Consider the following 22,488-nt stretch of genomic DNA (forward strand, 5'->3'; position numbering starts at 1 on the left):
GAACCACAGTTTCTGCTCTGAATTGATCAGTTTTGATTGGTTATCGTCAACAATGTAGAGATTTCTGCTTGCTCAAAATAGTTTACACCAACACATATAAGTATATATATGTTCTTCAGGCCTTGTTAACATGTCATTTAGAACTCACAAATATGCGTAATGTATTGCAGACATCATTTATGTTCAAATCTTAATCTTAAAGAAGTATAGATTTGCTTAATATTTTAAAATATCATGTATTATACACTGAATTTTACCTATGTTTTCCCAGTTTCAAAGTGTAGCACCTGTTGTAGGTACACTGTGGACTTGGAGGAGATACTGTTTTGAAAGGCTGTAGCAGATGAGCCTTTCTATGGGAGCATTTACACTCCCTTTTTGATCACTGCTTCCCAGAATCTTCTAGAAACTACAAAATGTATTTTAAAAATTAATCATTAGAAAATACTGATGTAAAACTGAAGGTCATAGTTGTGTACAAATTAGTGATAATGAAATCATCAAGTGTGCAGATTAGATGTTCAACAGTGGTAGTTGAACCCCAGTGAGCTCTAGAAGTAAAATAATGCACATTAAAGTGTTTGAATCAGCATGAACAAAAAATGGATGGTCACTCTGGTACCCCTTAGCATAGATTCTCACTAGGCAATAGGTCAGCAGTAAAACAATTCCCAAGAAACCTCAACTTTCTAAATCAGAACTTTTTAGCTAAGTGTATAAGATTAGTACAAGTTATACAGGTTTGCAAATAATGGATATGGGAAATTTATCATGTTTATATTATATCTGAGGAGAGGTGGACAAGCATAAATGTCATGAAGAATATATTCTGAAGTGAGAAATATTTTTAAATAGTGGATTTTTATACACACAGCATGAAAAGAAGTAAAATGGTATGAAACCAGATTTTATATATCTTGTTGTACAATGAGCCAGTAAAATCAATGGTATTTGGCAAATATGTGTGTATGTGTGCATGTGATTGGCTTAAATATATGTTCAGGTATTTGGGTGAGAAGCCTCGTTTGTGCTTGCCAAAAGCTACATAAATCCCAGCTCAGGTACAAGATGAAGATGGTGGAGCCAGTTTTTCCAAGCCAGAGAAGTTGGGTGCTTATTTTAGCCTGGAATGATTTAAAAAGTGACACTACATCAGTACTAAAAGAATGCTAAAGCAATATAGCTAGAGTCAGCATCTCGTCGTGGTTATTCCCAGTTGAAAAGTGCACTGATAACAAAGAAAGGGAAAGTTACTTACCAATAACCAATTTCTTTTGAGCTATCTTGTACGCATATCTTGCTTTGCAAGTGATCATTTACTAAGGCTCTTGAAGTCAAGGACTTTTTTTCCCCCCCTTCTTTTGCACTATCTAGAGAGATTACATATTTTCCAGTCTCTGTACTCATTTCATTCTCAGACATGAAAGACATGCCTGCAGTAAGACCTTCCCTTAGCTATCAACTACATATTTCTCCAACATAAAGAGACTTCCAGAGAAAACACAGGGAGATCTGGAAGTGAATGCATGAATCTCAGAAGAATCCCAAGCACTGTTAAATATCCCTTTCTTATTTGAGTGTTTGCTTCATGAACATTCATGCACTCTTGTGTGTTTGTAGGAAGATGTTTAGACTCTCCGGTGAAGACTGGCTTAACTTCTGGACATTCATTCATAGAATTAGTCTGAGGTTTAGAAACTACTCTCCTGGCTGCTGATATTCATTCATTTCCTTTTGAAGGTAGTGAGCAAGATACTTCACTGGATATATGCAGGTCTATAGATTTTGAATGATTGCACTTCCTTGTTGAATCAATAATGCACAATTAATGTTTCATGTTCCTCAAGAATTCAGGAAATCAGATAGAAGTTTAAACCCAGTTCTTATTTATTTAGAATCTAATTTATCATATATGAACTCTGTTCCAATATTTTCTTTCATAGCCATTAAGAAAAACAAATACCCACATAGGTAAGAACTGAGACGGAATCAAATCTTTTAACCATTTTAATGTATCCAGTTTGGTATCTTTAAATGTAAATATATTTACATATATATTTGTTGCACAAATGATAAGGACTTGTTCTTTTAGTTAATTGAGAAGTATTTATCACTCATTTTGTCTTATATGAATTGTGTTCAGTAATTCCATAGAAATGTTTCCTACAATTTCAAGCTTCTGAGCAGTTTTTAAATAATTATAATTTGATTAAGCCATCACCTTGGCATATTCCTTCCCTAACTGGAATCCTCTGCTCTCAATGACATTGGGCAGGGATACAGGAGAGAACATTTACTCATAGGTTAATAAAAAACCTCAAGATCTGACATTTTGTGAACTATCAACTTCAAAAATTGTTTTATGACATTGGGAATGCAGTAGTTACACTTGGCTTCAGACTAGTTCAAATATTAGACCTTAATATGACAGTATCGCTAACTTTTTTTAGGTTTCTCAAGATGTTCCTAAAATTCATACTTACACGTATGGTCTTCACACAATACACATAACATTTTATTTTGTTTAAATTCAGACTCCCTGTAGCCTGGTTCCAAAGACCCAATGCCTGTTTGCAGCTGGAGTGCATTACGTGATTCCATCTTCTACTTCAGTTTAATATAAAAAACCCCTGTTACAAAAATCCAGTTTAAACTTTCTAGGAAGTCTTCACAATGCAAAACAAAACAGTAAATGGAAAACTTCCTTAAATTACATTGATACTTCTGTCTCAAAGACTGTTTAGGTACACACAATGTAACTCTGCAGAGTGAATTCACATGAATTTTAGTCCATTATGCATATATTAGTCTGATTCATGCATTTCTGTAGCTTCTAGGGTAAGAAGCTATTTAAAGCTTAGTTTTCTGGAAAAGGGTTTGTCTTTTCTCAGCTAGCCACATTTCTGTATATCTCTGTGTTTCACTACGCTGTGGTACAGTATAGGGTGAAGGTTAAGCCCTAAAAGTTACTGAAATGCATTGTGTCAGTGACAGAATACTCTCGTTACTAGAAACTAGGCACTTTATTTTGTTGCCTTTATTTCAGGCAGTGTGAAACTTGGGGTTTTGAGTTGCTGTTAAAAGCTACACAAATTCTTTTAATTAAATAATTATTTTGCTGATAGTATCCAATCTGATGTATGGCTGAAAGTTTAGCTGCTATTCAGGGTTGAAGCCATTTTGTCCTTAGTGTTAACCTAGTTTTCATAATTTTTTCACTGTGGTAGAGTTAGCTCAATGAGAGGAGAATATCTGTGACAAGTAGACAGTATTCCAGATTACAGATCAAATCTGATTAGCTCAGAGTAATTACTTTGAAATATTTTTTGGGTTTTATCCATTTTTTTATCCCCAGATAAAAAATGTATTTCTTTGTCCCTGAATCTAGCAATGGCAAGGACAAAAATTACACAAACCCCAGTGATGCTTGCAGTAGGCAGCAATGAAGGAAATGTTTTCACTAATTTGAAAATAAAATAATGAGCAAGACCTTATTTGATGTTTTGGTTAGAAGACCACATAGTATTTAGGGTTTTATTAACCATATAATTCCGCTAATATCCAATATTCAACTCAGGCCTCAATATTATATAAATGACTTTGAACTTCATGCCTCAAATTTATAAGATAAAATATACAAACAACCATGAGACCTCCAAAAAGTTAACTTAAATTATATTGGAGTCAAGATTTCTTTACTGTTTCATAATCTGTCTTTGCCATGTTGCTTCTGATTGTGGCCACCGACTTGACCTGCTGTCACTCAGACAGTCTTCAGACTGTCTGGGGGTGTTTTTTATCATTTTAATCACAGGGCATTATCGAAAATATTTGAGTGTAGATGAAAATTAAATGTTTTGTGGATTGTATCAGCTAACCATATTGTAATTGTAAGAGGTTCTAGGAAATTTTAGTTTTTCCTAAAATATCATAGTTTTTCTGATAGTAATGTTTATTTTAATTGTACTTGTAATTCTTTCTTCATCAGTTGAAAGACTTCAAGATAAAATCACCATGCACCCACAGTTACAGATTTTTTGTTTTTGCAGGATTGTAAAGAAAAGATATATGGGGTTTTTTTGGTAAAGGTCCTAAAATGTATTTTCTATAAGTCAAGAACACTGACTAGTACTTAGTGGTTTTTTAAGATATTAGAGATCTTAGTCCCTCCATACAGTTGTCATGCCTCAAAAGTCATGCATCTCCTCTAATTCCCCAGCACCTGTCTCTCCTGACTAATCATCACCCGTGAATGGGCAATTACTGTATTTTAAAAAACAAAAGCCTTCTTTATACAATTACTGGGTGCTCCTTAGTCATACCTGTGAAACTTGTTTTTCAGGGGGGGTATTTCTGAAGCTTCCCTCTGCCTGTAAAAATCTGACAATATAGTAGGAGGATCTCTAACAGGAGGACTGTGACTGTTTCTGTGCTCAAAATCTATTTCATGGAAACAATTTCTTTTTTTTTCCATTTAAACTAATTGAGACCTTTGTGAGAATTTCACGACACAATCTCATGAAAAAATTGACTAAGGGAGGGAAAACAAAACCTGTGATAAATGGTAAATTTCTGTATATGTTAAAGGTCATAATATGGTTCTGGGGGATGGTTCTCATCTTGATAAACAATTCGGAAACATGAAGAACTTGTGTAAGAGCAGAGTAACTTCAGAAAGAGGGAATTGAAAGAGAACCATGATAAGATTCAACATCAGCAATTTCAAAGCCTAATGAAAATATTTTCCTATTTGTCAGATAAAGTGACGTTATCCTTTTACTCAAAGCACCTTGTTGTACCAAGGTACCATGATCTAACTCTACTGGAGTCTAGAATGCCTAGTCACAAACACCAAGCCTCTACTCAGCCAGATGTATGCAAGATCCCTTTTGGAAGCCACATGCATATAGTAATGCCCTGTACTCAAGATGTCTTACTAAGAACTGCAGTGGCTGTTAGTTTCCAGGATAAAAGCTGACTTGTGTTGCTAAACTCGGGATGCTTTTACCAGAGACCAAAACCATTGAAAGGGGAAATGTCAATCATCTGGATGATCCAAATTTTATTCATGGCACCTGCAAGTCTCTTTCAAACCACATAACATCACTTCCCATTGACAAATATTAACAGCTGAATAAGAATTGAAATGGGAAAACATGGGAAAATTATGATCTTGGGAAGTCAGAAACATTTGGCAATTAACTAATTTAGGACTTTTGAGAACATACGTCCTCCCACCACCAAATGATCATGATGAAATTTTTTGTCTGTCAGACAGGAAAAATGTCTACTGTACCAATATCTTCCTCAATCCATTATTGAGATATTGGTACTGTTGGGTTTGGGTTTTTTTCCCACTATTTATTGTTTAAAATTGTGGACTTTGGGGTATTTTATTTCAATTTTTTTGCCATTTTGATCCTTGAATAACAGAACTGAAAACAGAAATGCTGACTCAATGTCTTTAACAGTGACTGAAAAAAAGAGATGTGTAAAAATATTAAAGTTGCATAATCTTCTAAATTAATGTCACATTGAACTAACAAACCAAATAAAATAAGGAGGGTAACACTTTGAGTATTAGTAGACTAAGCTACAGTTTTCTTTTATTATCCCTACTGCATTATAATTCCAAAAGACAGCATTTTTTTGTTTCTTATATGAAAACCAAAAGAAATCAGTAATATTCTCAGAAAAGATTTTTTCTTTTTTTTTTTTTCTTTTTAGAGTGTTTCCATTAGGTCAATTAGAAATTCTAAGTAAGTATCTGAAGTATGGGACACAGGGGGAAATGGACAGCCCCTTTTCAGTTGTCTGTGGAGACAGAACCAGGGGCAATGGCCTCAAGTAGGAACATGGGAAGTTCTGCACCAATATGCAGAAGAACTTCTTCCCGTTGAGGGTGACAGAGCCCTGGGACAGGCTGCCCAGAGGGGTTGTGGAATCTCCATGTCTGGTGATATTCAAGACCCATCTGGATGCCTCCCTGTGCAACCTGTCCTAAAGAACCTGCTTTGGTATGGGGGGTTGGACTCGATGATCTCTCGAGATCCCTTCCAACCCCTGTGATTCTGTGATTTTGTGAAGTTTATGTAGTTTTAGGGACAATCTGTGTATTATTTCCTGTATTGTAGGAAAGAAGTACACAAGATTTGTCCAGGCTTTCACAGGTAAAATCCTGAAACGATATACAAAATTAGTTTATTCATCAAGATAATATGGAAGGACTCACTGAAAGAAGAGTTAAAATATTTTTGTTTCTAAATATGTTAAAGTTCAATTCTGTCCGTGACCAATCCTATATTGCCTAACAATATTGAAGCAATATTAAACTGCTGGAGATTGCTATAGAAGTCATATAGTACCTGCTTTCCAGAGATTATATGTTAGTATGTCTTCCAAAATAAGGTTTCAGTTCTTTTACCACTCTATCCATCTTTGAATGGAATAATATGTTAGATACTTACAAGGGAACGTGGGGTCAACAAATGACAGTTTTACAAAAATATCATAGAAATACAGTATGGGATTTAAAAAAACAAAAGCCAAATCTAATTCCATGTTCTGACTACACTAGTCACACCACTTTCAACAGTAACACTACTTCAAATAGGAGATTCTGTCTGCTGGGGACAAGAATGGCCAATGTGATGATGCAAGGAGTCAGAATAAGCCTAATATTTCTTTCAGAAATAATTATTAGCTTTTGATTTCTGATTTGTTCAGAGACTTGATGTTGCAGTTCAGGAAAGCATTCACCAGAGTTTTGGAAAAGACAAGCATGGTGGAACACAAAAATCTTTTCATCTTTGGCCTGATTCAGTATCCCAATCCCTGTGAAGGTAGCCAGTTTCATATTCATGGGCATGAGAAAGAAGGAATTTGCAGCAAGGCTTGAGTCAGATGGAAAAATCACTTTGTGAAATTAGACCTACTGAATATTGTAGTGTTATAAATTTGAGACATAGTCCAGTTGATAAAGCCAAACAACAATTTATTAATTAAGCAAGCCCGCAAGATATAGGCAAATATCAGCGCTGGGCGTCCGGAGGAGACCCTTGCTCCTGCAAACGGCACGCACCTCACCCTTCTGGAGTCCCCTTTTTATAGTCCTGTAGTTCCGGGTACACGTGGCATATTCCAGTGTTTTTCTGTAGCTGTGTAAGCTGGTAGTGGGGGTCGTCCTGGTCCCCCGTAGTCCTCCTCTACGTTGTGTTCAGTATCTTATTTGGTTAACTCATTTAATCCTATCAGGATGTTGCTAGTGATAAAACAATGGTTCCCCTTTTGACCTGGTTACCTATTCACAGCCATAGTCTACCACAGGCACCAACTCAGCAAGATCTGAAGTTCTTTCAGGGTGTTACTAGTGATGGAACAATGGTTCCCCTTTGCCCTAGTTGCTTATTTACAGTCATAGAAGGTTTGAGAACAATTACTTATTACAGTAGGATTCCTATAGATGAGTCAAGTAGTTAACTCATACATAAATGCTTACCACTGTGTTATCTCGGTTAACCTAATGGTTTTTCTCCTTTTTGTTTTGAATTGTGGATTCATAATAATTTACACACATCTTTTGAGATCTGTATTGCAGCATCTTACATTAGCTCTCTCCTTCTGAAATTCCCCATTCTGGGCTTTATCTATATAGTGTAAATGTAAAGTTAAAATGTTATACTTAAAGGAAAAAGTCTGAAACCATTTTCATGTTAGTCCTATATAACTATGTCATCATGTAGCTTAAAATATCCTCTCTGAAATTAACTGATGTGTTGCAGCAAATTGTTCTCTGGGTGGGCAGAAAGAAATTCTATTAAAGCTAATGAAAAATGCACATCTGTGGCACAAGACCATATCTCCAGAAGATAGAAGCAGTATGTGGAATAACTTTCTTTCAAATTTAAGCCTGATCACTGAGCTCTTCCTATGAGAGAGGCAAGCTCATCAGACTTTGGAGAACTCTGGGAAAGTTTGATACTCTGAAAAATTTTGAAGCAGAAACCTTGTCAAAATAGTGAGCAAATCAAATTAAGTAAAGAATTAGGTTGGTTTTTTTTTTTTTTTAATATGGTTTGATTCTGACACATAACTTTAATTATTTCTTTTTAATTTCAAATATTCTGAACAAGTTGCACCCAGTCCTCACAAAGCAGAATGACTTTGTTAAGCCTAAATCTCAGGTTTCACCATGTTAAGAAGTACTTTAGATACATTACATACACATAAAATCATTGTTTGTAATTTACAAGGGACAGAGAATCCATTAGTAATATTAGGATCTGTGCTTTCATGAAGGAGGTGTAGTGTTGGTACATTAGAAGATGGATTTACTAGTGGAGCAGAGCCAAACATCTGTGTTTCACTGCATACATTAGTTTTGGTCCCAGAAAACCAGGAACCAACAGAACTGAGCAGAGAACATCAAACTCTACCAGTCAAATATTGCTAGGTTTTTCTTTACAGAGCTTTTTTTAACATGTCAAGGAATAAAAAGTCAATGATGCCTTTAGTATAACCATTATTTTTGTGATGGTTTTAATACAAAAGGATTCTTGTCATTCTGTGGAACCTCTTCATGGCAAGTATGTTTTTATCAGAAAAATATGCTTCTCCCCATCCCTCCCATGATATACACAGTGCTCAAATCTTCTTCGTTTGCTTTCTCATACTCAAAGGTTCACTCAGAGGTCTTTGGAAAGCTGAAGCGCTGTTTTAGCCAGATAGAGGTTGAGCTTAGTCCTTACGACTGGACCCTGAATTAACTTCTGGACTTCTGAGGAATAAATTTGCAACTCTTAGAGATTCATTTTGGCCTAAGATAGCTTGCAAAATTAATGAAAGCCAGGACATTATTTCAGAATGAGATAAATGTTCCTCTTCAAATGGATGTTGTGGATGTCCATGGCAGTGTTCAAGGCCAGGGTGGATAGGCCTTTGGACAACCTGATCTAGTGGAGGGTGTCCCTGTCCATGGCAGTGGGGGCTGGAACTAGATGATCTTTGAGGTCCCTTCAAACGCAAACCATTCTGTGATTCTGAGATTCTAAATAGAGTGCTTATGACTAATAACCAAGAATATTCATTGCTACAGACACTAGAGACAGCTTTCTGAATATGGCCTTTCTTCATTACTGTGTCTCTGTATCTATGATTACCTTATCTGTAATTCTCCTGTAATTGTTGATAATCTCTTAGAGACCAGCCCTCTAACTTTGGCACAGACTGTAAGCAGGAGTCACCACTGCATATTTCTGTCATTAAGATTTCCTCTGCCAAGGCTCACACACACTGTATTTTCAGAAAAAAAAAAAAAGTATAGTGCCTTTTCTTGAATGCAAGATGGGAACTTGGGGGACAAAGTCCATCACACTGTAAGTGAAGACAAGGTTCGTGACCTTGAAACTTGAGTATCCATCCCCAAGTGCATAGGACATGATGAGATGCACCCAAGAATCCCAAAGGAATTGGCTGATGTAGTTGCCAAGCCACTCTCTATGATACTTGAAAAGTCATGGCAGTCAGCTGAAGTCCCTCATGACTGGAAGAAGGGAATAATTACAGCCAGTTTTTTTAAAAGGGTACAAAGGACAATCCTGGGAACTATTGCCCTGTCAGCCTCACCTCTGTGCCTGGGAAGATTATGGAATAGGTTCTTCTAGAAGCTATGCTAAGGCACATGGAGGACAGGGAGGCAATTCAAGACAGCCAGGGTGGCTTCACCAAGGACAAGCCCTGCTTGACCAACCTAGTGGGTTTCTACAATGGAGAAAAGAAAGCTCTGGGAAGACCTTATAGCAGCCGTCCAGTACCTGAAGGGGACCTGCAGGAAAGCTGGGGATGAACTGTTTATAAGGGCATGTAGCAACAGAGGCAATGGTTTTAAACTAGAGCAGGGTAGGTTTAGGTTGTTCATTATAAGTTCTTTATTAGGAGGGTGATGAGACACTAAAACAGGTTTCCCAGAGAGTTAGTGGAGGCCTCATCCCTGGAGACTTCAAGGTCAGGCTTGATGAAGCTCTGAGCAATCCAATCTAGTTAAAGGTGTCCCTGCCTACTGCAGGGGGATTGGACTAGATGACCTTTAAATGACCCTTCCAACCTCACACATTCTATGATTCCGATGGAAGTGAAGTACTTGAAAGCTGTTTCTTCTTCCTTCTGACTCTGTTCCAGCTGTTTGATCCCATGTCTGTAAGTTATATATCATTAACTACAAACCAGCAGAAACAGTGTTTGAGGTCAATCTGTATGTCACTTATTTTTAGCTTTTTTTGGCACCATAATATAACTACCCAGCTCAAAATAAGTGCAATGACCTATGTTTCTTCAAATCACAAGGTCTCACTTCACCATAATTTGCATGAAAAATAGTATATACTCTTTTTTTTTTTTAAGAAAAGAAGACAGGATTACAAGGAAAAAAGAACAGATGCATAACATAAGCAACATAAACTTTTTTTTTCCATAGTGGCTTTTTATCTTGCCTTTCTCTTATGTCTTGCCTTTTCTATTCATATAACAAGACAAATATGATGACAATTTATTTGTTTTCATAGTCAGTAATTCTGGGATTACTTTTTAACTTTGGGATTTTTTTTTTTAACTGTGGGAGAACAGGGGTAAAACCAAGAAGTATATTTCATCTGGCAAAGTAGGGTTTTTTTTATTGTTTGTCTTTTTTATTATTCAATTCTTAGACATTTCAAGAGTAGACATGAAGTTTATGAGTCTAAATGTTGAAAGTAAACAGAATTCAAGCTTCTACATTTTAAAAACACTTTTAAAACCAGAACTTCAACTCCAAAGTCCTATAAAAGTTTTGTGTATTTTACCATTCTCTCTTCTGCAGTATTAATTGAGTTTAACCAAAATATTTAAATACTGCATTTATTAGCAACTTAGGAAAAACATTTTCAGATATTTAAAAATAAAATGTCCATTCAGTTTTCTAGTAACATATTGACTGAAATCAGAATTGTCATTAAACTAGTATTTGGGATTTCCAGTAACTCATCCTTTGATATATGAATGTAAATACCACTCATTATCAATGTTCATGACAATTAGAAGACTGCTTTGTGTTACCTGCTACAGAAAAAAACAGTAGAGGAAAGAAGCTATGCTTCCAAAGGAAACACCTAGTCCAGAATTAAAATCCTGGACCCTGAATGCTCCAATAAATCAGCTCTGCCTCACATCATGTCCTGACTAAGGCCACTGTTCACCTTTTCCAACAATTTTGTGCTTTATTGCATAGACTGAGGAATCTAGAAAACTTCACAGATGTACTTTATGATATAATGTATAAAATTTAGAATGTATAATAAATAATATAGAATATCAAGTGTGCAATTATACTATATAATCCACAGTGTACATATAGCTATACCGAATATAACATGTATAGAATATATGTGGCACATGAGATATACATAAATATATATAACTTTCAATATATTTATATGCATACATTTACTATATAGGATATCATATGTAACAGTCTCACCCTTTAAAACCATTTAAGTTTATAACTTCTGATAAGGCTTACAAGCTAAACATGGACATCACATAATTGAATATTATACCAGGCAACATAAACCTCAATTGGTGGAAGAAATTTAGCTGCAATAAATGCCTTTAGCTTCACCTTTTACTTTGGTTGAAACTCCTGGAACATCAATGTTAGAACTGATTTCACTGGGGAAAAGACATTATGCACTGGAAAAGATTTATGTCAACACACCAATTTTCTATTCTTTTTTTTTTTTCTGCCCTGAGCTCAAGTGGAAGAAAAAGAATTGTCTGTGGGAAAGTTACAGCACTTCCAAGTTTACATAATGTGCTGTGGCTGCTCTCAGGTTGGCTGCAGATCGTGGAAGCATCAATAAATTTGGTATCTCAGCAAAATAGACAAGTTCTTTATAGTGATCTTTTCATGACCATAATTTGCTGTTTTCCCACTAGAGTATTTCATAATAAAGACTTTGAATTTGTTCCCTTACAGAAGACTACATAGGTGAGGCATATTTTTTTCACTAAGTACCTACAATAAGGTCGGGAAAATTAATTCTCTTTCATGGAGACCAACGTTCATATTTATTATATGTTCAAATAAACTATAAAGGAATATACACATAGGCAGTATTTCATAAATTCTCACTTGGGTATCCAAAGAACCTATCTGAAAATGCAAACAATATTGTAATAGCATTCTGATTGATCCCTTACTCATTCTTGGGTGTTCTTCATATCTGCCCCTCATGAAATAGTGTTATGGGGGCCCTAATTATGTTGTTTATACTTGATTATGAAGTTAGAGGAAAAGAAAATAAAACCTTACCTCATAATTTACCATTTTATAGCAGTGGGTTTATTTCCTGGTTTGATAAATACCTGAACAATATCAAACATACTTTAAAAAAAAAAACAAACTTGACTCATGAGTTCTCATCTTATTTTATATGGATTTTTTTGCCATGACAAAAGTGCAGACCCATAATTATCATTATACTCTGCTAAAATATTACACATCTGGCTACATGCCTTTGGCCTTTACAGCAGAAGATGTCCCTTTCTCCAAAATAAAGCAAACACCAAACACAGAGACATCCCCATATTAAGCTTCAAAATTGCAGAATTTTGATCTACCTGCATCTCCCGAATCAAAGGCGCTACTGGCAGCCAGCAGAAAGTCACTTCACTCCTCTTAACACCAGTTTAGAAGCCTGATTGTAAAGAAACCTCCGAGTGAAGTGCTCCTCAGGCACATGCTGCAGTTGCAGGCTCAGCCATCTCCCCTTGCAAAGAGTTCTATCCCTCTCAGGAGTTAGGGGGCATTTGCTCAGAATGATCTGTTAACGACTGAGCAAACTGTTATCCCCTCTCCTGGCTGATGCAGCAGCCTCGGGTCAGCTTTCAGAACTTTGAACCACAACATTCCTATCCAAAAGGTTGTCCCACCTTAGGGGTGGCTTTCCTTACCATGACAAAGCACTAAACCAGGAACAAATTCACATCTCTAATGAACAAGAGGCCAGGCACAGAGAGCTGAAACAAAGCATCATCAAGCCCAGTTTCATTTTTCCAAACAACTCCCTAGCAAACCTCTTTAAACCCAACACAAATGGCATTGTGGCCGGGAAGATTTTATCTCCAGCCCATTCATAACAAATCAAACCAGACTCCACAATGACCTGTGAGCAACCCAGGAAAGAGGCCCACAGTGCACAGAAAAAACCCCACAGCCACAAAGTCATAAGGACGTTATGCAATTAAAAGATTTATAAAGACACCAGGGTGTGCGAGATGTTTCAAGCAAGTTTCCTTGGGCTGCCACTCAGGACCCAGCGACCTGGATTATACAGACTCCCCGTGACCGGCTTTCACACCACTTCCCCTACAGCCAGCAGCACGTCCAGCGCCTGCAAAGCTGTGAAGATGTAGCCTGTTGCTGTTGCCTCCCTACGGATACGGTATTACTGGGCTCATCTGCACACACCTGGGTAAGAAAGACAGCCAGCTGTACACTGTAACCCCTTGAGTAACGTGGCATCTTAGATTGTAGAAAGATATTCTCATTGTCAGGTCACAAGTACAATTGATCACTGTTACAAAACATTCGGTAACACTGGAATATCCAGCTCAGGAAGAATTTTGTTCTTATTGCTGCTATACGCAGTTTTAAAAGGCAGCAAGAACCTTCTGTTTCCCCAGTGAGGTAGAACAATTAACCTTCTTAACATGCCACTCTGGTGCAGGCATTCACCTGTAGCAAAGCCAGGATCCCGTCTCCATCTCTCTAAGTTGGGATAATGTTTTCTTAGTGTGAAAAAAACAGTTTGACAATTTGGAGGCTCCAGCCCTGCTACCAGCACCTCTTTTGAATAGTATTTCCCTTCTTGCCAGTCCTCCAGCTTCTCTAACTTTCTTCTTATGTTCCCCCAGCCCCCGGATTTAGCTACAAATTGTCCCATTTTTGCCCTCCCGGGGGTCCTGCCTGATTCTGTCTTTCCCATATTCTCGGTCCAGCTTGTCTAATCATTCCCTTCTCCTCAGCAGTGAACAAAATCCCTAAAATGGACTGTATTTCTTCCCAGGTAGAAGTATTAGGGCCTAGGAATTGGTCCAGTTTTTCGGCTACTCGGAGGGGATCATCTAACAGGGTCCCCGCTTCTTACACCTGCAGCCGGAGGTCGGTCTAGTGCCGGTGCTGCTGATGGTGGAGGCGCAGGGGCAGCGCTGGTACCGCTGGAAATGCCACGACTCCCGGAGGGGCAGCCGCCGCCGGGCTTGGCAACGGCTCCCACGGATCTTCAAGCCCTTCTCCTGCTTTTAGTGCAAACATTGAAGCTGGAAAAGGACGTCAAGTCCTGACTGCACAATCCCTCTCCTCCTGACTAAAAGGCCTTTGTGAATTTACATGCCTGTTTGTCCAGCTGGGGGTTTCAAAGGAGCCAAACCCAGCCCAAAGGACAGGCAGCCTCACAAGCCCCTCTGGCCATTCCACACACAACACTGAACTCAGTTTCATTTACTTTTTCCTTCTCTAGGGCCCCGATCATTCCAATTTTTAATCAGCATTTCTAATGGACGTTGGGTAATTTGCTCCCTTTTCTTCTGGTCCCGGGGTCTGTCGTCTGACCCACCTCGGAATTTCACTCCAGCAATTCCTACAGCCCTCGGTTACCCGTAAGAGTGTCTTGCAGGGGGCTGGGGACCTGTCACCCCCCCGAGTCCTATAGGACTCGCTCCGGCCCTTCCCTGACGAGTCGCTGGCGGGAGATCGGAGCCGCGGTCAGAAGAACCTCCGCACTCGCTTCGGAACCACGTTCCGTCTCAGTCGCACTCTCACACACACAGGCAACCGAATCCCACCCAACCCAACGCTACACGCAAAATACTTACGACTCTGTCGTCTTCACTCGGCCCCAACCCGATGGGCCGGGCCGACGGACACGGCTCCTGCCGGCCTCGCTCGGGCAGCCGAACGTAACCCGCCTCACGCTGCACGACTGGTGTCTCCTTTGGGTCTCTGCGCGCACAATTCCGGGCACAAAAACCTGCTGCAGCCGGCAAGGGAGCTCGTAAAAATCCGATTCTCAGGTTCAGGATGGCGTTAGTCCCGACCCGAGCAGGAGCCACCGAATGGCGCGGCGCCCCTCCTAGATCACCTCAGCGTTCAGTACTAGAGCCATCCCGGACGAGCCCCCAGTTGTTACAAGTGACTCGGTCCCAAACAGGATTAGAACCAAACGGAACGATTTATTAAACGAACAAAGGCGAGCAGACGGCACCGGGCTGCAGGCGCAGCGCCGGGTGCTGCGGGAGGCTCCGCTCCGCCAGGCTCCGCTCCGCCAGGCCGCACCCCGTACAGCCCCAGCCCCTGGCTTAGATCTCTTCCAGGGCCAGCACCGCCCGCAGGCCCCACTGACAGGCTGGAGCGCCCGCCAGGACACCCCCACCAGGCATCCTTTAGGGCAGCTTTAGCTTTTGTCTTGCTAACAAAGTCAGGCAGCTGGTTCTGCAGACTTGAGGCAGATTTCAGGAGCCTTCCTATTCTTCTGTTCCTCTTCATCACCTCCTCCTCAGAGACAAGTTGTTTCTCCTCAGGTATCACAATGCACACAATGTGCTAACACTGTGGTCCTTTAGGCAAAGCTTTGCACATCCTTTATCTAGTTTGTTGCTGCTTCAACATCCTTCATTCAGCACATGCAAGAATCTTAAACTGTCCCTCCCAGGCCCCTGGCCATACAAGGGTAGGTCATGATGCACCCCCAACATGATTCCATATTAACACGAATCAGATGGACATATATCACACTAGGGAAGCAATTGTACCAGCTGGAGCATCTAAACATGCTGCAGTCCAAGAGCAGAAGTTCACCTCGAGGCTGTTAAATGCAGCAGAGCTTTGAGGCTGCAGATACCTGTCGCTGGCTGCAGCGTAACACGGAGCCAGGAATCTCCAGGGAGGGAAAGTTGCCCTTAAATATTGCTTTGAAGTTTCAGTGAGTGGGGGTGGTGGCACGAAGCCTAATGCGGTCACTGGACTGCTGTCAAGTGCTGGCTCTGCCGGAGACCCCATGGCCAGGGCCAGAGACCCCATGGCCAGGGCCGACTCACCTAAAGCAGTTGGATGGCAGGTTTTCTGGCACCCCCATGGCTGCAGTCATTCAGCATTTCCAACTCACTGTTCCATTTCAATGTGTTAGAAATGCCAATGGTCCTAAAGAAAGGACTTGAGCTAGAAACATTAGTGAAACAGTAATTTATTATACATTCCTGCAAGAGCGTGTGACCTAACTAAGTAGGCACAGCTTTGGTCAGAGTTTGTAGCACTGTGGAAAATGCTGGGAAATGTTGCTTTTGCAAATTGAAAAGGGTTATTGTATTTTCTGTAGAAGAATTTATATATAGAAACTCTTGATTAACTGAACCAAACTAAACTTTATTGGTGTACAGAGCTGTAACAACAATAGAAACCAGCCACCACCAAAACCAAAACCAAAACCAAAATAGCAACAGCTCCTAACAGTGCATAGAATTCTATCAGACGGCATCTGCAACCCTGCGAGGAGAAGCATGGGGCCTCTGCCTAGAAGGAAAGTGTTATAAATTGAGACTACAATGGATCATAATCCAATTAGAATTTTATTAATTATAGCAAGTAGAATATGAGCAAAGACAGCGCTGGACGGCAGGAGAGTCTGCGCTCCGCCAACTGCCGTGCTGATCAGTTCAAACAGTCCCTTTTTATATATTTTTTACTTCCGTGTTCATGAAGTAGTGGAGGTACTCTGCGCATGCTTCAGTTGTTGTTAGGGGGTCGTTTTCTGCCTCTTGGTGGTCTTTGAGGCCGGAGTAAGAAGTCTTCCTCCTTTGTCCTATCTGTGGTTCCTGGACATCTGGCGGTTATCTTGCACAAGCGGTATCTGGTTTAGTTTGTGTAAGCAATTGTGGTTATCTTATCCTGGACAAGCGGTGTCTGGTAGCTTGCATAAGCAATTGCACATTTTTGGTAGCTGCTGGCATAAGTGATTTCATATTAAGCTTAGCATAAGCCTTAATAAAAAATACTCTGGTCCATAGTTCCTCACAGTTATTTTTACAAAATAAGATGTGGTGACCGATTTCGAAATGTGTCAGCAGATGTTGTGACGGGTTTCGAGATATAAGTCAGCAACCTCCCTGATATTAGAACTAATATTAGAAGCTAAGTGGTTTCCTGTCATTCATACCTTGTTTCAATGAACAAAATATTAACCCATTCACCACAGTATCATTACTTGGTTGAAATACTGATTGCGGGAAAAGACTTAGACGTTGAAAGTTTGATTGATGAGTGAACTGCATTTGAGAAGCAAGGGGTTCCAGGGAAAATTCCAAGGAAGCCAGTGTGAAAATATTTGGATGTTCAAAAGTTGCATGAATTGTTTCATCAGTCTGCTAAGGTGCTTTAGCTACAATACCACTTCTTTGTTTACTGAGGCTAAAGGGGTTGCACAGTCACCTGGACTGTCAGCAATTCCCCAGCGGCCTTGCCCCTGGCCTGAAACCTTGTGGCACAGGCACACGGGAGGTTTTGGACGGCACAAACGCGGGAATCTGGTAACCGTGTCCAATGCCATGTACCCCGTGAAATCAAAATGGACAACAGCCCAGGATATACAGCACAAACAATACAAACCTCTTTCCAATTGTGGGACATTACCTATGTTACAGGGACACCACATTGGCCTGCAGGTCAGGCCATGGTGGAACGTATGAATCAAACTCTCAAGTGTTTTTGCTTCACAAACAAAAAGGGGGAGAGAAGGACATCTCTCCAGCTGATCAATTAAACAAAGCTCTGTATGTTTTGAGTTGTTTATGTCTGCCACAGAACAGCTTGGTACCTCCAATGTGAAATATGCAGGAGGTTTAAAAGGAGGTTTAAAAAAAAAAAAAAGAAAAGATGAAAAGAAAAAAAGTCAATGTCAAGTGTTAGTAAAAAATTAAATTACAGGTAGTAATTTGGGGAAAGGAGATCTGGCTGTGTCATTACAGATGCCATGGATCCAGAAAAAAGCAAGCCTGTGTGAACCAGGCGGAGATCCTGTGACACGCGGAAAACACACTTTACAACTTAGAAAGTTATAAAGAAGGTATGTTTAATCGCCGGCGGACGCACGGGGGATAGCTCCTCCAAAGACGTGCGTGCCCAGTACAGTAACGCACTCATATTTATACCGCAAATTGTTACAAAATTCATAAGGTCGCCCAACCCGCCTATACATATGCATGGCCTGTCCCGCTTCGTATTAAAATGAGCATTTCCATAGTCTCCTCCTAGTGGCGCAGGCGCAGTGTCTTTTGAGGGTGGTCGTCGGGGGGTCCCAAGATGAAGGCTCAAAGTCTTCCTCAGAAATAAACTTTTCACCTTTCTTCTTGACGCATGCGTACTAGGCAAGCTGGGCTTTTATCTAAGCAGGGGGTAACACCAGGCGCCCGTTATCTAAGCAGGGGGTAACACCAGTCCTTGGGAGTTTCCCGTTATCTAAGCAGGCCATCCATGGAATAAAGGGTGTGACATTCTTACTGGCCAGACCCTCAACCATTTAATTCTATAACAAACATTCCTATAACCTTCCTATAACCTAACATTCCCATATATAACATAACATTCCTATAACATTCCCCGTTTCAATTCCCCCCTTTTCTACAAAGTTAGTAAATTCTTTTACTACATATCCCTCCAATGTCATGAGACTTTAGTTGATATGCGCTCAATGTCATAAAGTATGCAATTGGTTACATGGTGCCACGATTCATTCATTCCCTTGTAGATTGCCCTTTTTCTAAAAGCTCTTTTGTATAATGCATTGGAGACATTGTATGCTGGTCTCAACCACAATACAAAATCCAATAATGATGATTATTATCATAATGAGGTGTCTTACCCATATCCATGGTACTGATATCCAAGATGTCAGTTATCCCCAAACCTCAGCAAACCTCCAAGAAGTATCATCTTTATTTATTCCTATTCCAACTTACAGATAATACTTCATATCCTGCTGATTGGGGTTTGGTAAAAGCACATTGCAAGAGCACTGACTCCCCTTCGGCAACTTCATATTGTTTATGTGGGGCCCATACTTCGAATCCGGCACCAATGTATACCAGGTACATACTTACAAACACAGTCACATGAGTTATCATCGTTGGAGTTGCCTCTGTAGTCGGATCTTCAAGGGTCCAGCAGGCTCACTTCTCCACCTTCCTGGGGCCTTCTTTCTGTTAATACCAATAGATATCTGTACCCCCCTTTTCTTGGAAGTTCCGAGAAATCAATTTGCCAATGTTGTCCCGGCCCCTTTCCTCGTCCAGTTTGACCCATTCTCAATTTTGGTGTTTGATTCAGTACGTCACTTGCAGGTTATTGTTGGATACAATGGGGAATTCACTATTGCAGTTTGGAAGTATGACCACACTGATTACAATCACAAAAGATCCACAAAATACTCTTATTACAATCACTGTGGCTTCCCTAAAACATAGGATCACAGCTCTCAAGCACACAAAATATTACCCATACATTAGTCACTCAGAACGACACACTTAAAACCTTAAAACATATCAAATAGTCACTTATCCCGTCTCTCAGGTAAGGGTTCCCAATACGTTATCTCAGCCAGCCGCCCGGCTAAGGGGGAAGGGTCTCCTCCTAAGGTTGGAGGAACGGCTCCCAATACGAGCTCGAATGCCAGGGCTTTCATTTGGTTCATTTTGCTGATGTGTGACAGGATGCAGGGCTGGGCCTGACACCTCCGGCCCTGTCTCTTGCATATTCCCATTGTCTTGGCCCATCGAAACCAAATGCGGACCCTTAGGGCTTGTCAAACAGTTTGAGTAGTGGTTTGACTGGGACTCAGGACATATGTCTGTGGAAGGAAGCCAAGGCTTAGCAAGGTTCCATGCAGGTTTTTCAGGTTCTGTGAAGTGCTGGCTTCAGTCTGTTTACACACAACTCAAGTCGGAGCCATCTACACAGCTCCCCATGAGGTGTCTCTGCAGATAAAGAGCTTAAAAGCAGCCCAAGACTGAGTTGTGTATTACAACTCCCCGTAGGCCGCATGCTCTGCCTAGGCACTATTGAAACCTGTGTGTGTAGCTCAGCCTTACATTCCACACCGTGATCTGAGTCACAATTCAACCACTTATATATTACTATTGGCAGATGCATGGGTTTCATCTGCATACTTTAGCAGAGCTACATATTCCTTGGTTTTTAAGTGAACCCTTATGTGAGAGATGGATTTTACCATGATTCTTTTGATACAACTGATAGCAATACTTACTATAATAATGCAAATTATAATAACAATTAAGGTCTGCAGCAGGTTAGTAACCCACTCTGAAAATACCCATCCTATTCTACCAAAAATATTTCCCAACCAAGTGTCCTCTATTTGTTCTTGCAGCTCATGCGTGACTTCAGCTATCTTCTTCCGTGACACCCGGTATCCCTGTAGCCCTAAAAAGTTCAGTAAGCTTACAGTCCAAGAAATGCATACCTCCTTTGTTTTGGTAGCGATTAGGATGTCATCCGCATATTGTAGTATTTGACCTTCTCCTGCATTTTGGTGGTATCACAGATTCTAAGGCCTTGCTGATCGGCCGTTCCGATAAATTTATCAGTGTGCGAATAATCTCTGTGGATTGCCCATCTAGGGCCGCCTGCGGTATCCCTAATGCTAGCGGTATCCCTAATGCTAGCGGTATCCCTAATGCTAGCGCCTTTTTTTCACAGCTCATTGCGCTGAGATTTGAAATGGAGATTGGTTTGTCGAGGAGGGTGGGGATTATTTCTCTCGAAAAACCGTGCTTGGCGGACCCGGCGCTGCAAATTTGGACCCTCTTCTAACCAGCCTATCTCTCTGCCATAAATCACCATTTCTTGTAATAGCTCCCCCCACGTTAAAACAGGCTGTAGCTGGTTTGGGTTGTGAGCATTACAGTCAATTGTCTGTGCAATCTTTTCCTTTAGGGTTTGCATATAGATTTTCAAGGCATGCGGGAGACCCCTAATCAATGGTTTAAGGCGGGTGGGGTCAATTGGAGCAGCAAGGGGAACACCCTGTCTCCCACGCTCATACATGGCTTGTATACACACAGCCTTTTGGCACTGATTCAGCCAGCCCAGATGATTTAAAGGAGCTAGCAGTTGTTCACCCAATCCTGTCCCTGGTGTAAGGGACGAGATCAGTGCATCTCAAGATTGTCTTATCTATCCCCTGGGCCAGGGAAGAGACATCATTAGATATTGACTGCCTTAGGGGCGGCCATCCTATAATTAGGTACAAACTTCACAGGGGCAATACATCCTGAGAGGGCCACACCTTAGTATCCAAATTTCCCCTATTCACTCTCAGGAGGTCACACTGTAGCTACACAGTTATGTTACAAACTTCACAGGGGCAATACATCCTGAGAGGGCCACACCTTAGTATCCAAATTTCCCCTATTCACTCTCAGGAGGTCACACTGTAGTTACACAGTTACGTTACAAACTTCACAGTCAGACCACTTCTCATTCATTCATTCATTCATTCACTCAGGTCACTCACACGATAAACAGTTACACTCAGTTATAGCAAAAGGACGCACGTGCAATAGAACAAGACAAAACAGTACACAGATGACTCGAGTCAACCAGTTACCAGGTACTAGACGCATGGGCCATAAGTCACAGTTCAGTGACCCCCCCACTACTCTAGCACTTCCAGGTCCAGGACAAGGGGACTCCGTCGTGCGCGAGACGTCTCTCCGCGACTTATAGACCGCCCCGATCGCGATCACACTCAGTTAATACAGGTGCACGATACGGGTGCATGATACGGGTGCACGATACGGGTGCACGATACGGGTGCACGATCCCAGAAATATTATTTCACATACCTTGTCCGCAAAGAAGATGGTCCTTGTCTACCCCTGTAGTGACCAGCTGAGAGCGGAGTCCCTCCGAAAAAAGTGTCTCGGGCTGCAGCTAGGGCGTCCGCGCCTCAGGCGGTCCTGCAGCCAGGCAGAGGAGGTCCCATCTGGGTCGCCAAAACTGACACGCGGAAAACACACTTTACAACTTAGAAAGTTATAAAGAAGGTATGTTTAATCGCCGGCGGACGCACGGGGGATAGCTCCTCCAAAGACGTGCGTGCCCAGTACAGTAACGCACTCATATTTATACCGCAAATTGTTACAAAATTCATAAGGTCGCCCCACCCGCCTATACATATGCATGGCCTGTCCCGCTTCGTATTAAAATGAGCATTTCCATAGTCTCCTCCTAGTGGCGCAGGCGCAGTGTCTTTTGAGGGTGGTCGTCGGGGGTCCCAAGATGAAGGCTCAAAGTCTTCCTCAGAAATAAACTTTTCACCTTTCTCCTTGACGCATGCGTACTAGGCAAGCTGGGCTCTTATCTGAGCAAGGGGTAACACCAGGCAC

At 40.8% G+C, this 22,488-nt stretch overlaps 1 protein-coding gene across 1 annotated transcript in view; it reads right to left on the reverse strand.

The window, feature by feature from the left end:
* Window positions 1–22,488, reverse strand: part of LOC311195313 (nischarin-like) — a gene marked incomplete at its 5' end in the record, with an annotated part of 198,895 nt that overhangs the window by 172,859 nt on the left and 3,548 nt on the right. Inside the window, 3 exon segments of the mRNA XM_084268692.1 lie at window positions 13,404–13,464; window positions 14,183–14,328; window positions 14,908–15,034. Of these exon segments, the coding sequence (XP_084124818.1) occupies window positions 13,404–13,464; window positions 14,183–14,328; window positions 14,908–15,034 (334 nt within the window).

Source organism: Gallinula chloropus (genome assembly GCF_964237585.1).
Source record: "Gallinula chloropus genome assembly, chromosome: 10".
In the NCBI taxonomy this organism is placed as follows: domain Eukaryota; kingdom Metazoa; phylum Chordata; class Aves; order Gruiformes; family Rallidae; genus Gallinula; species Gallinula chloropus.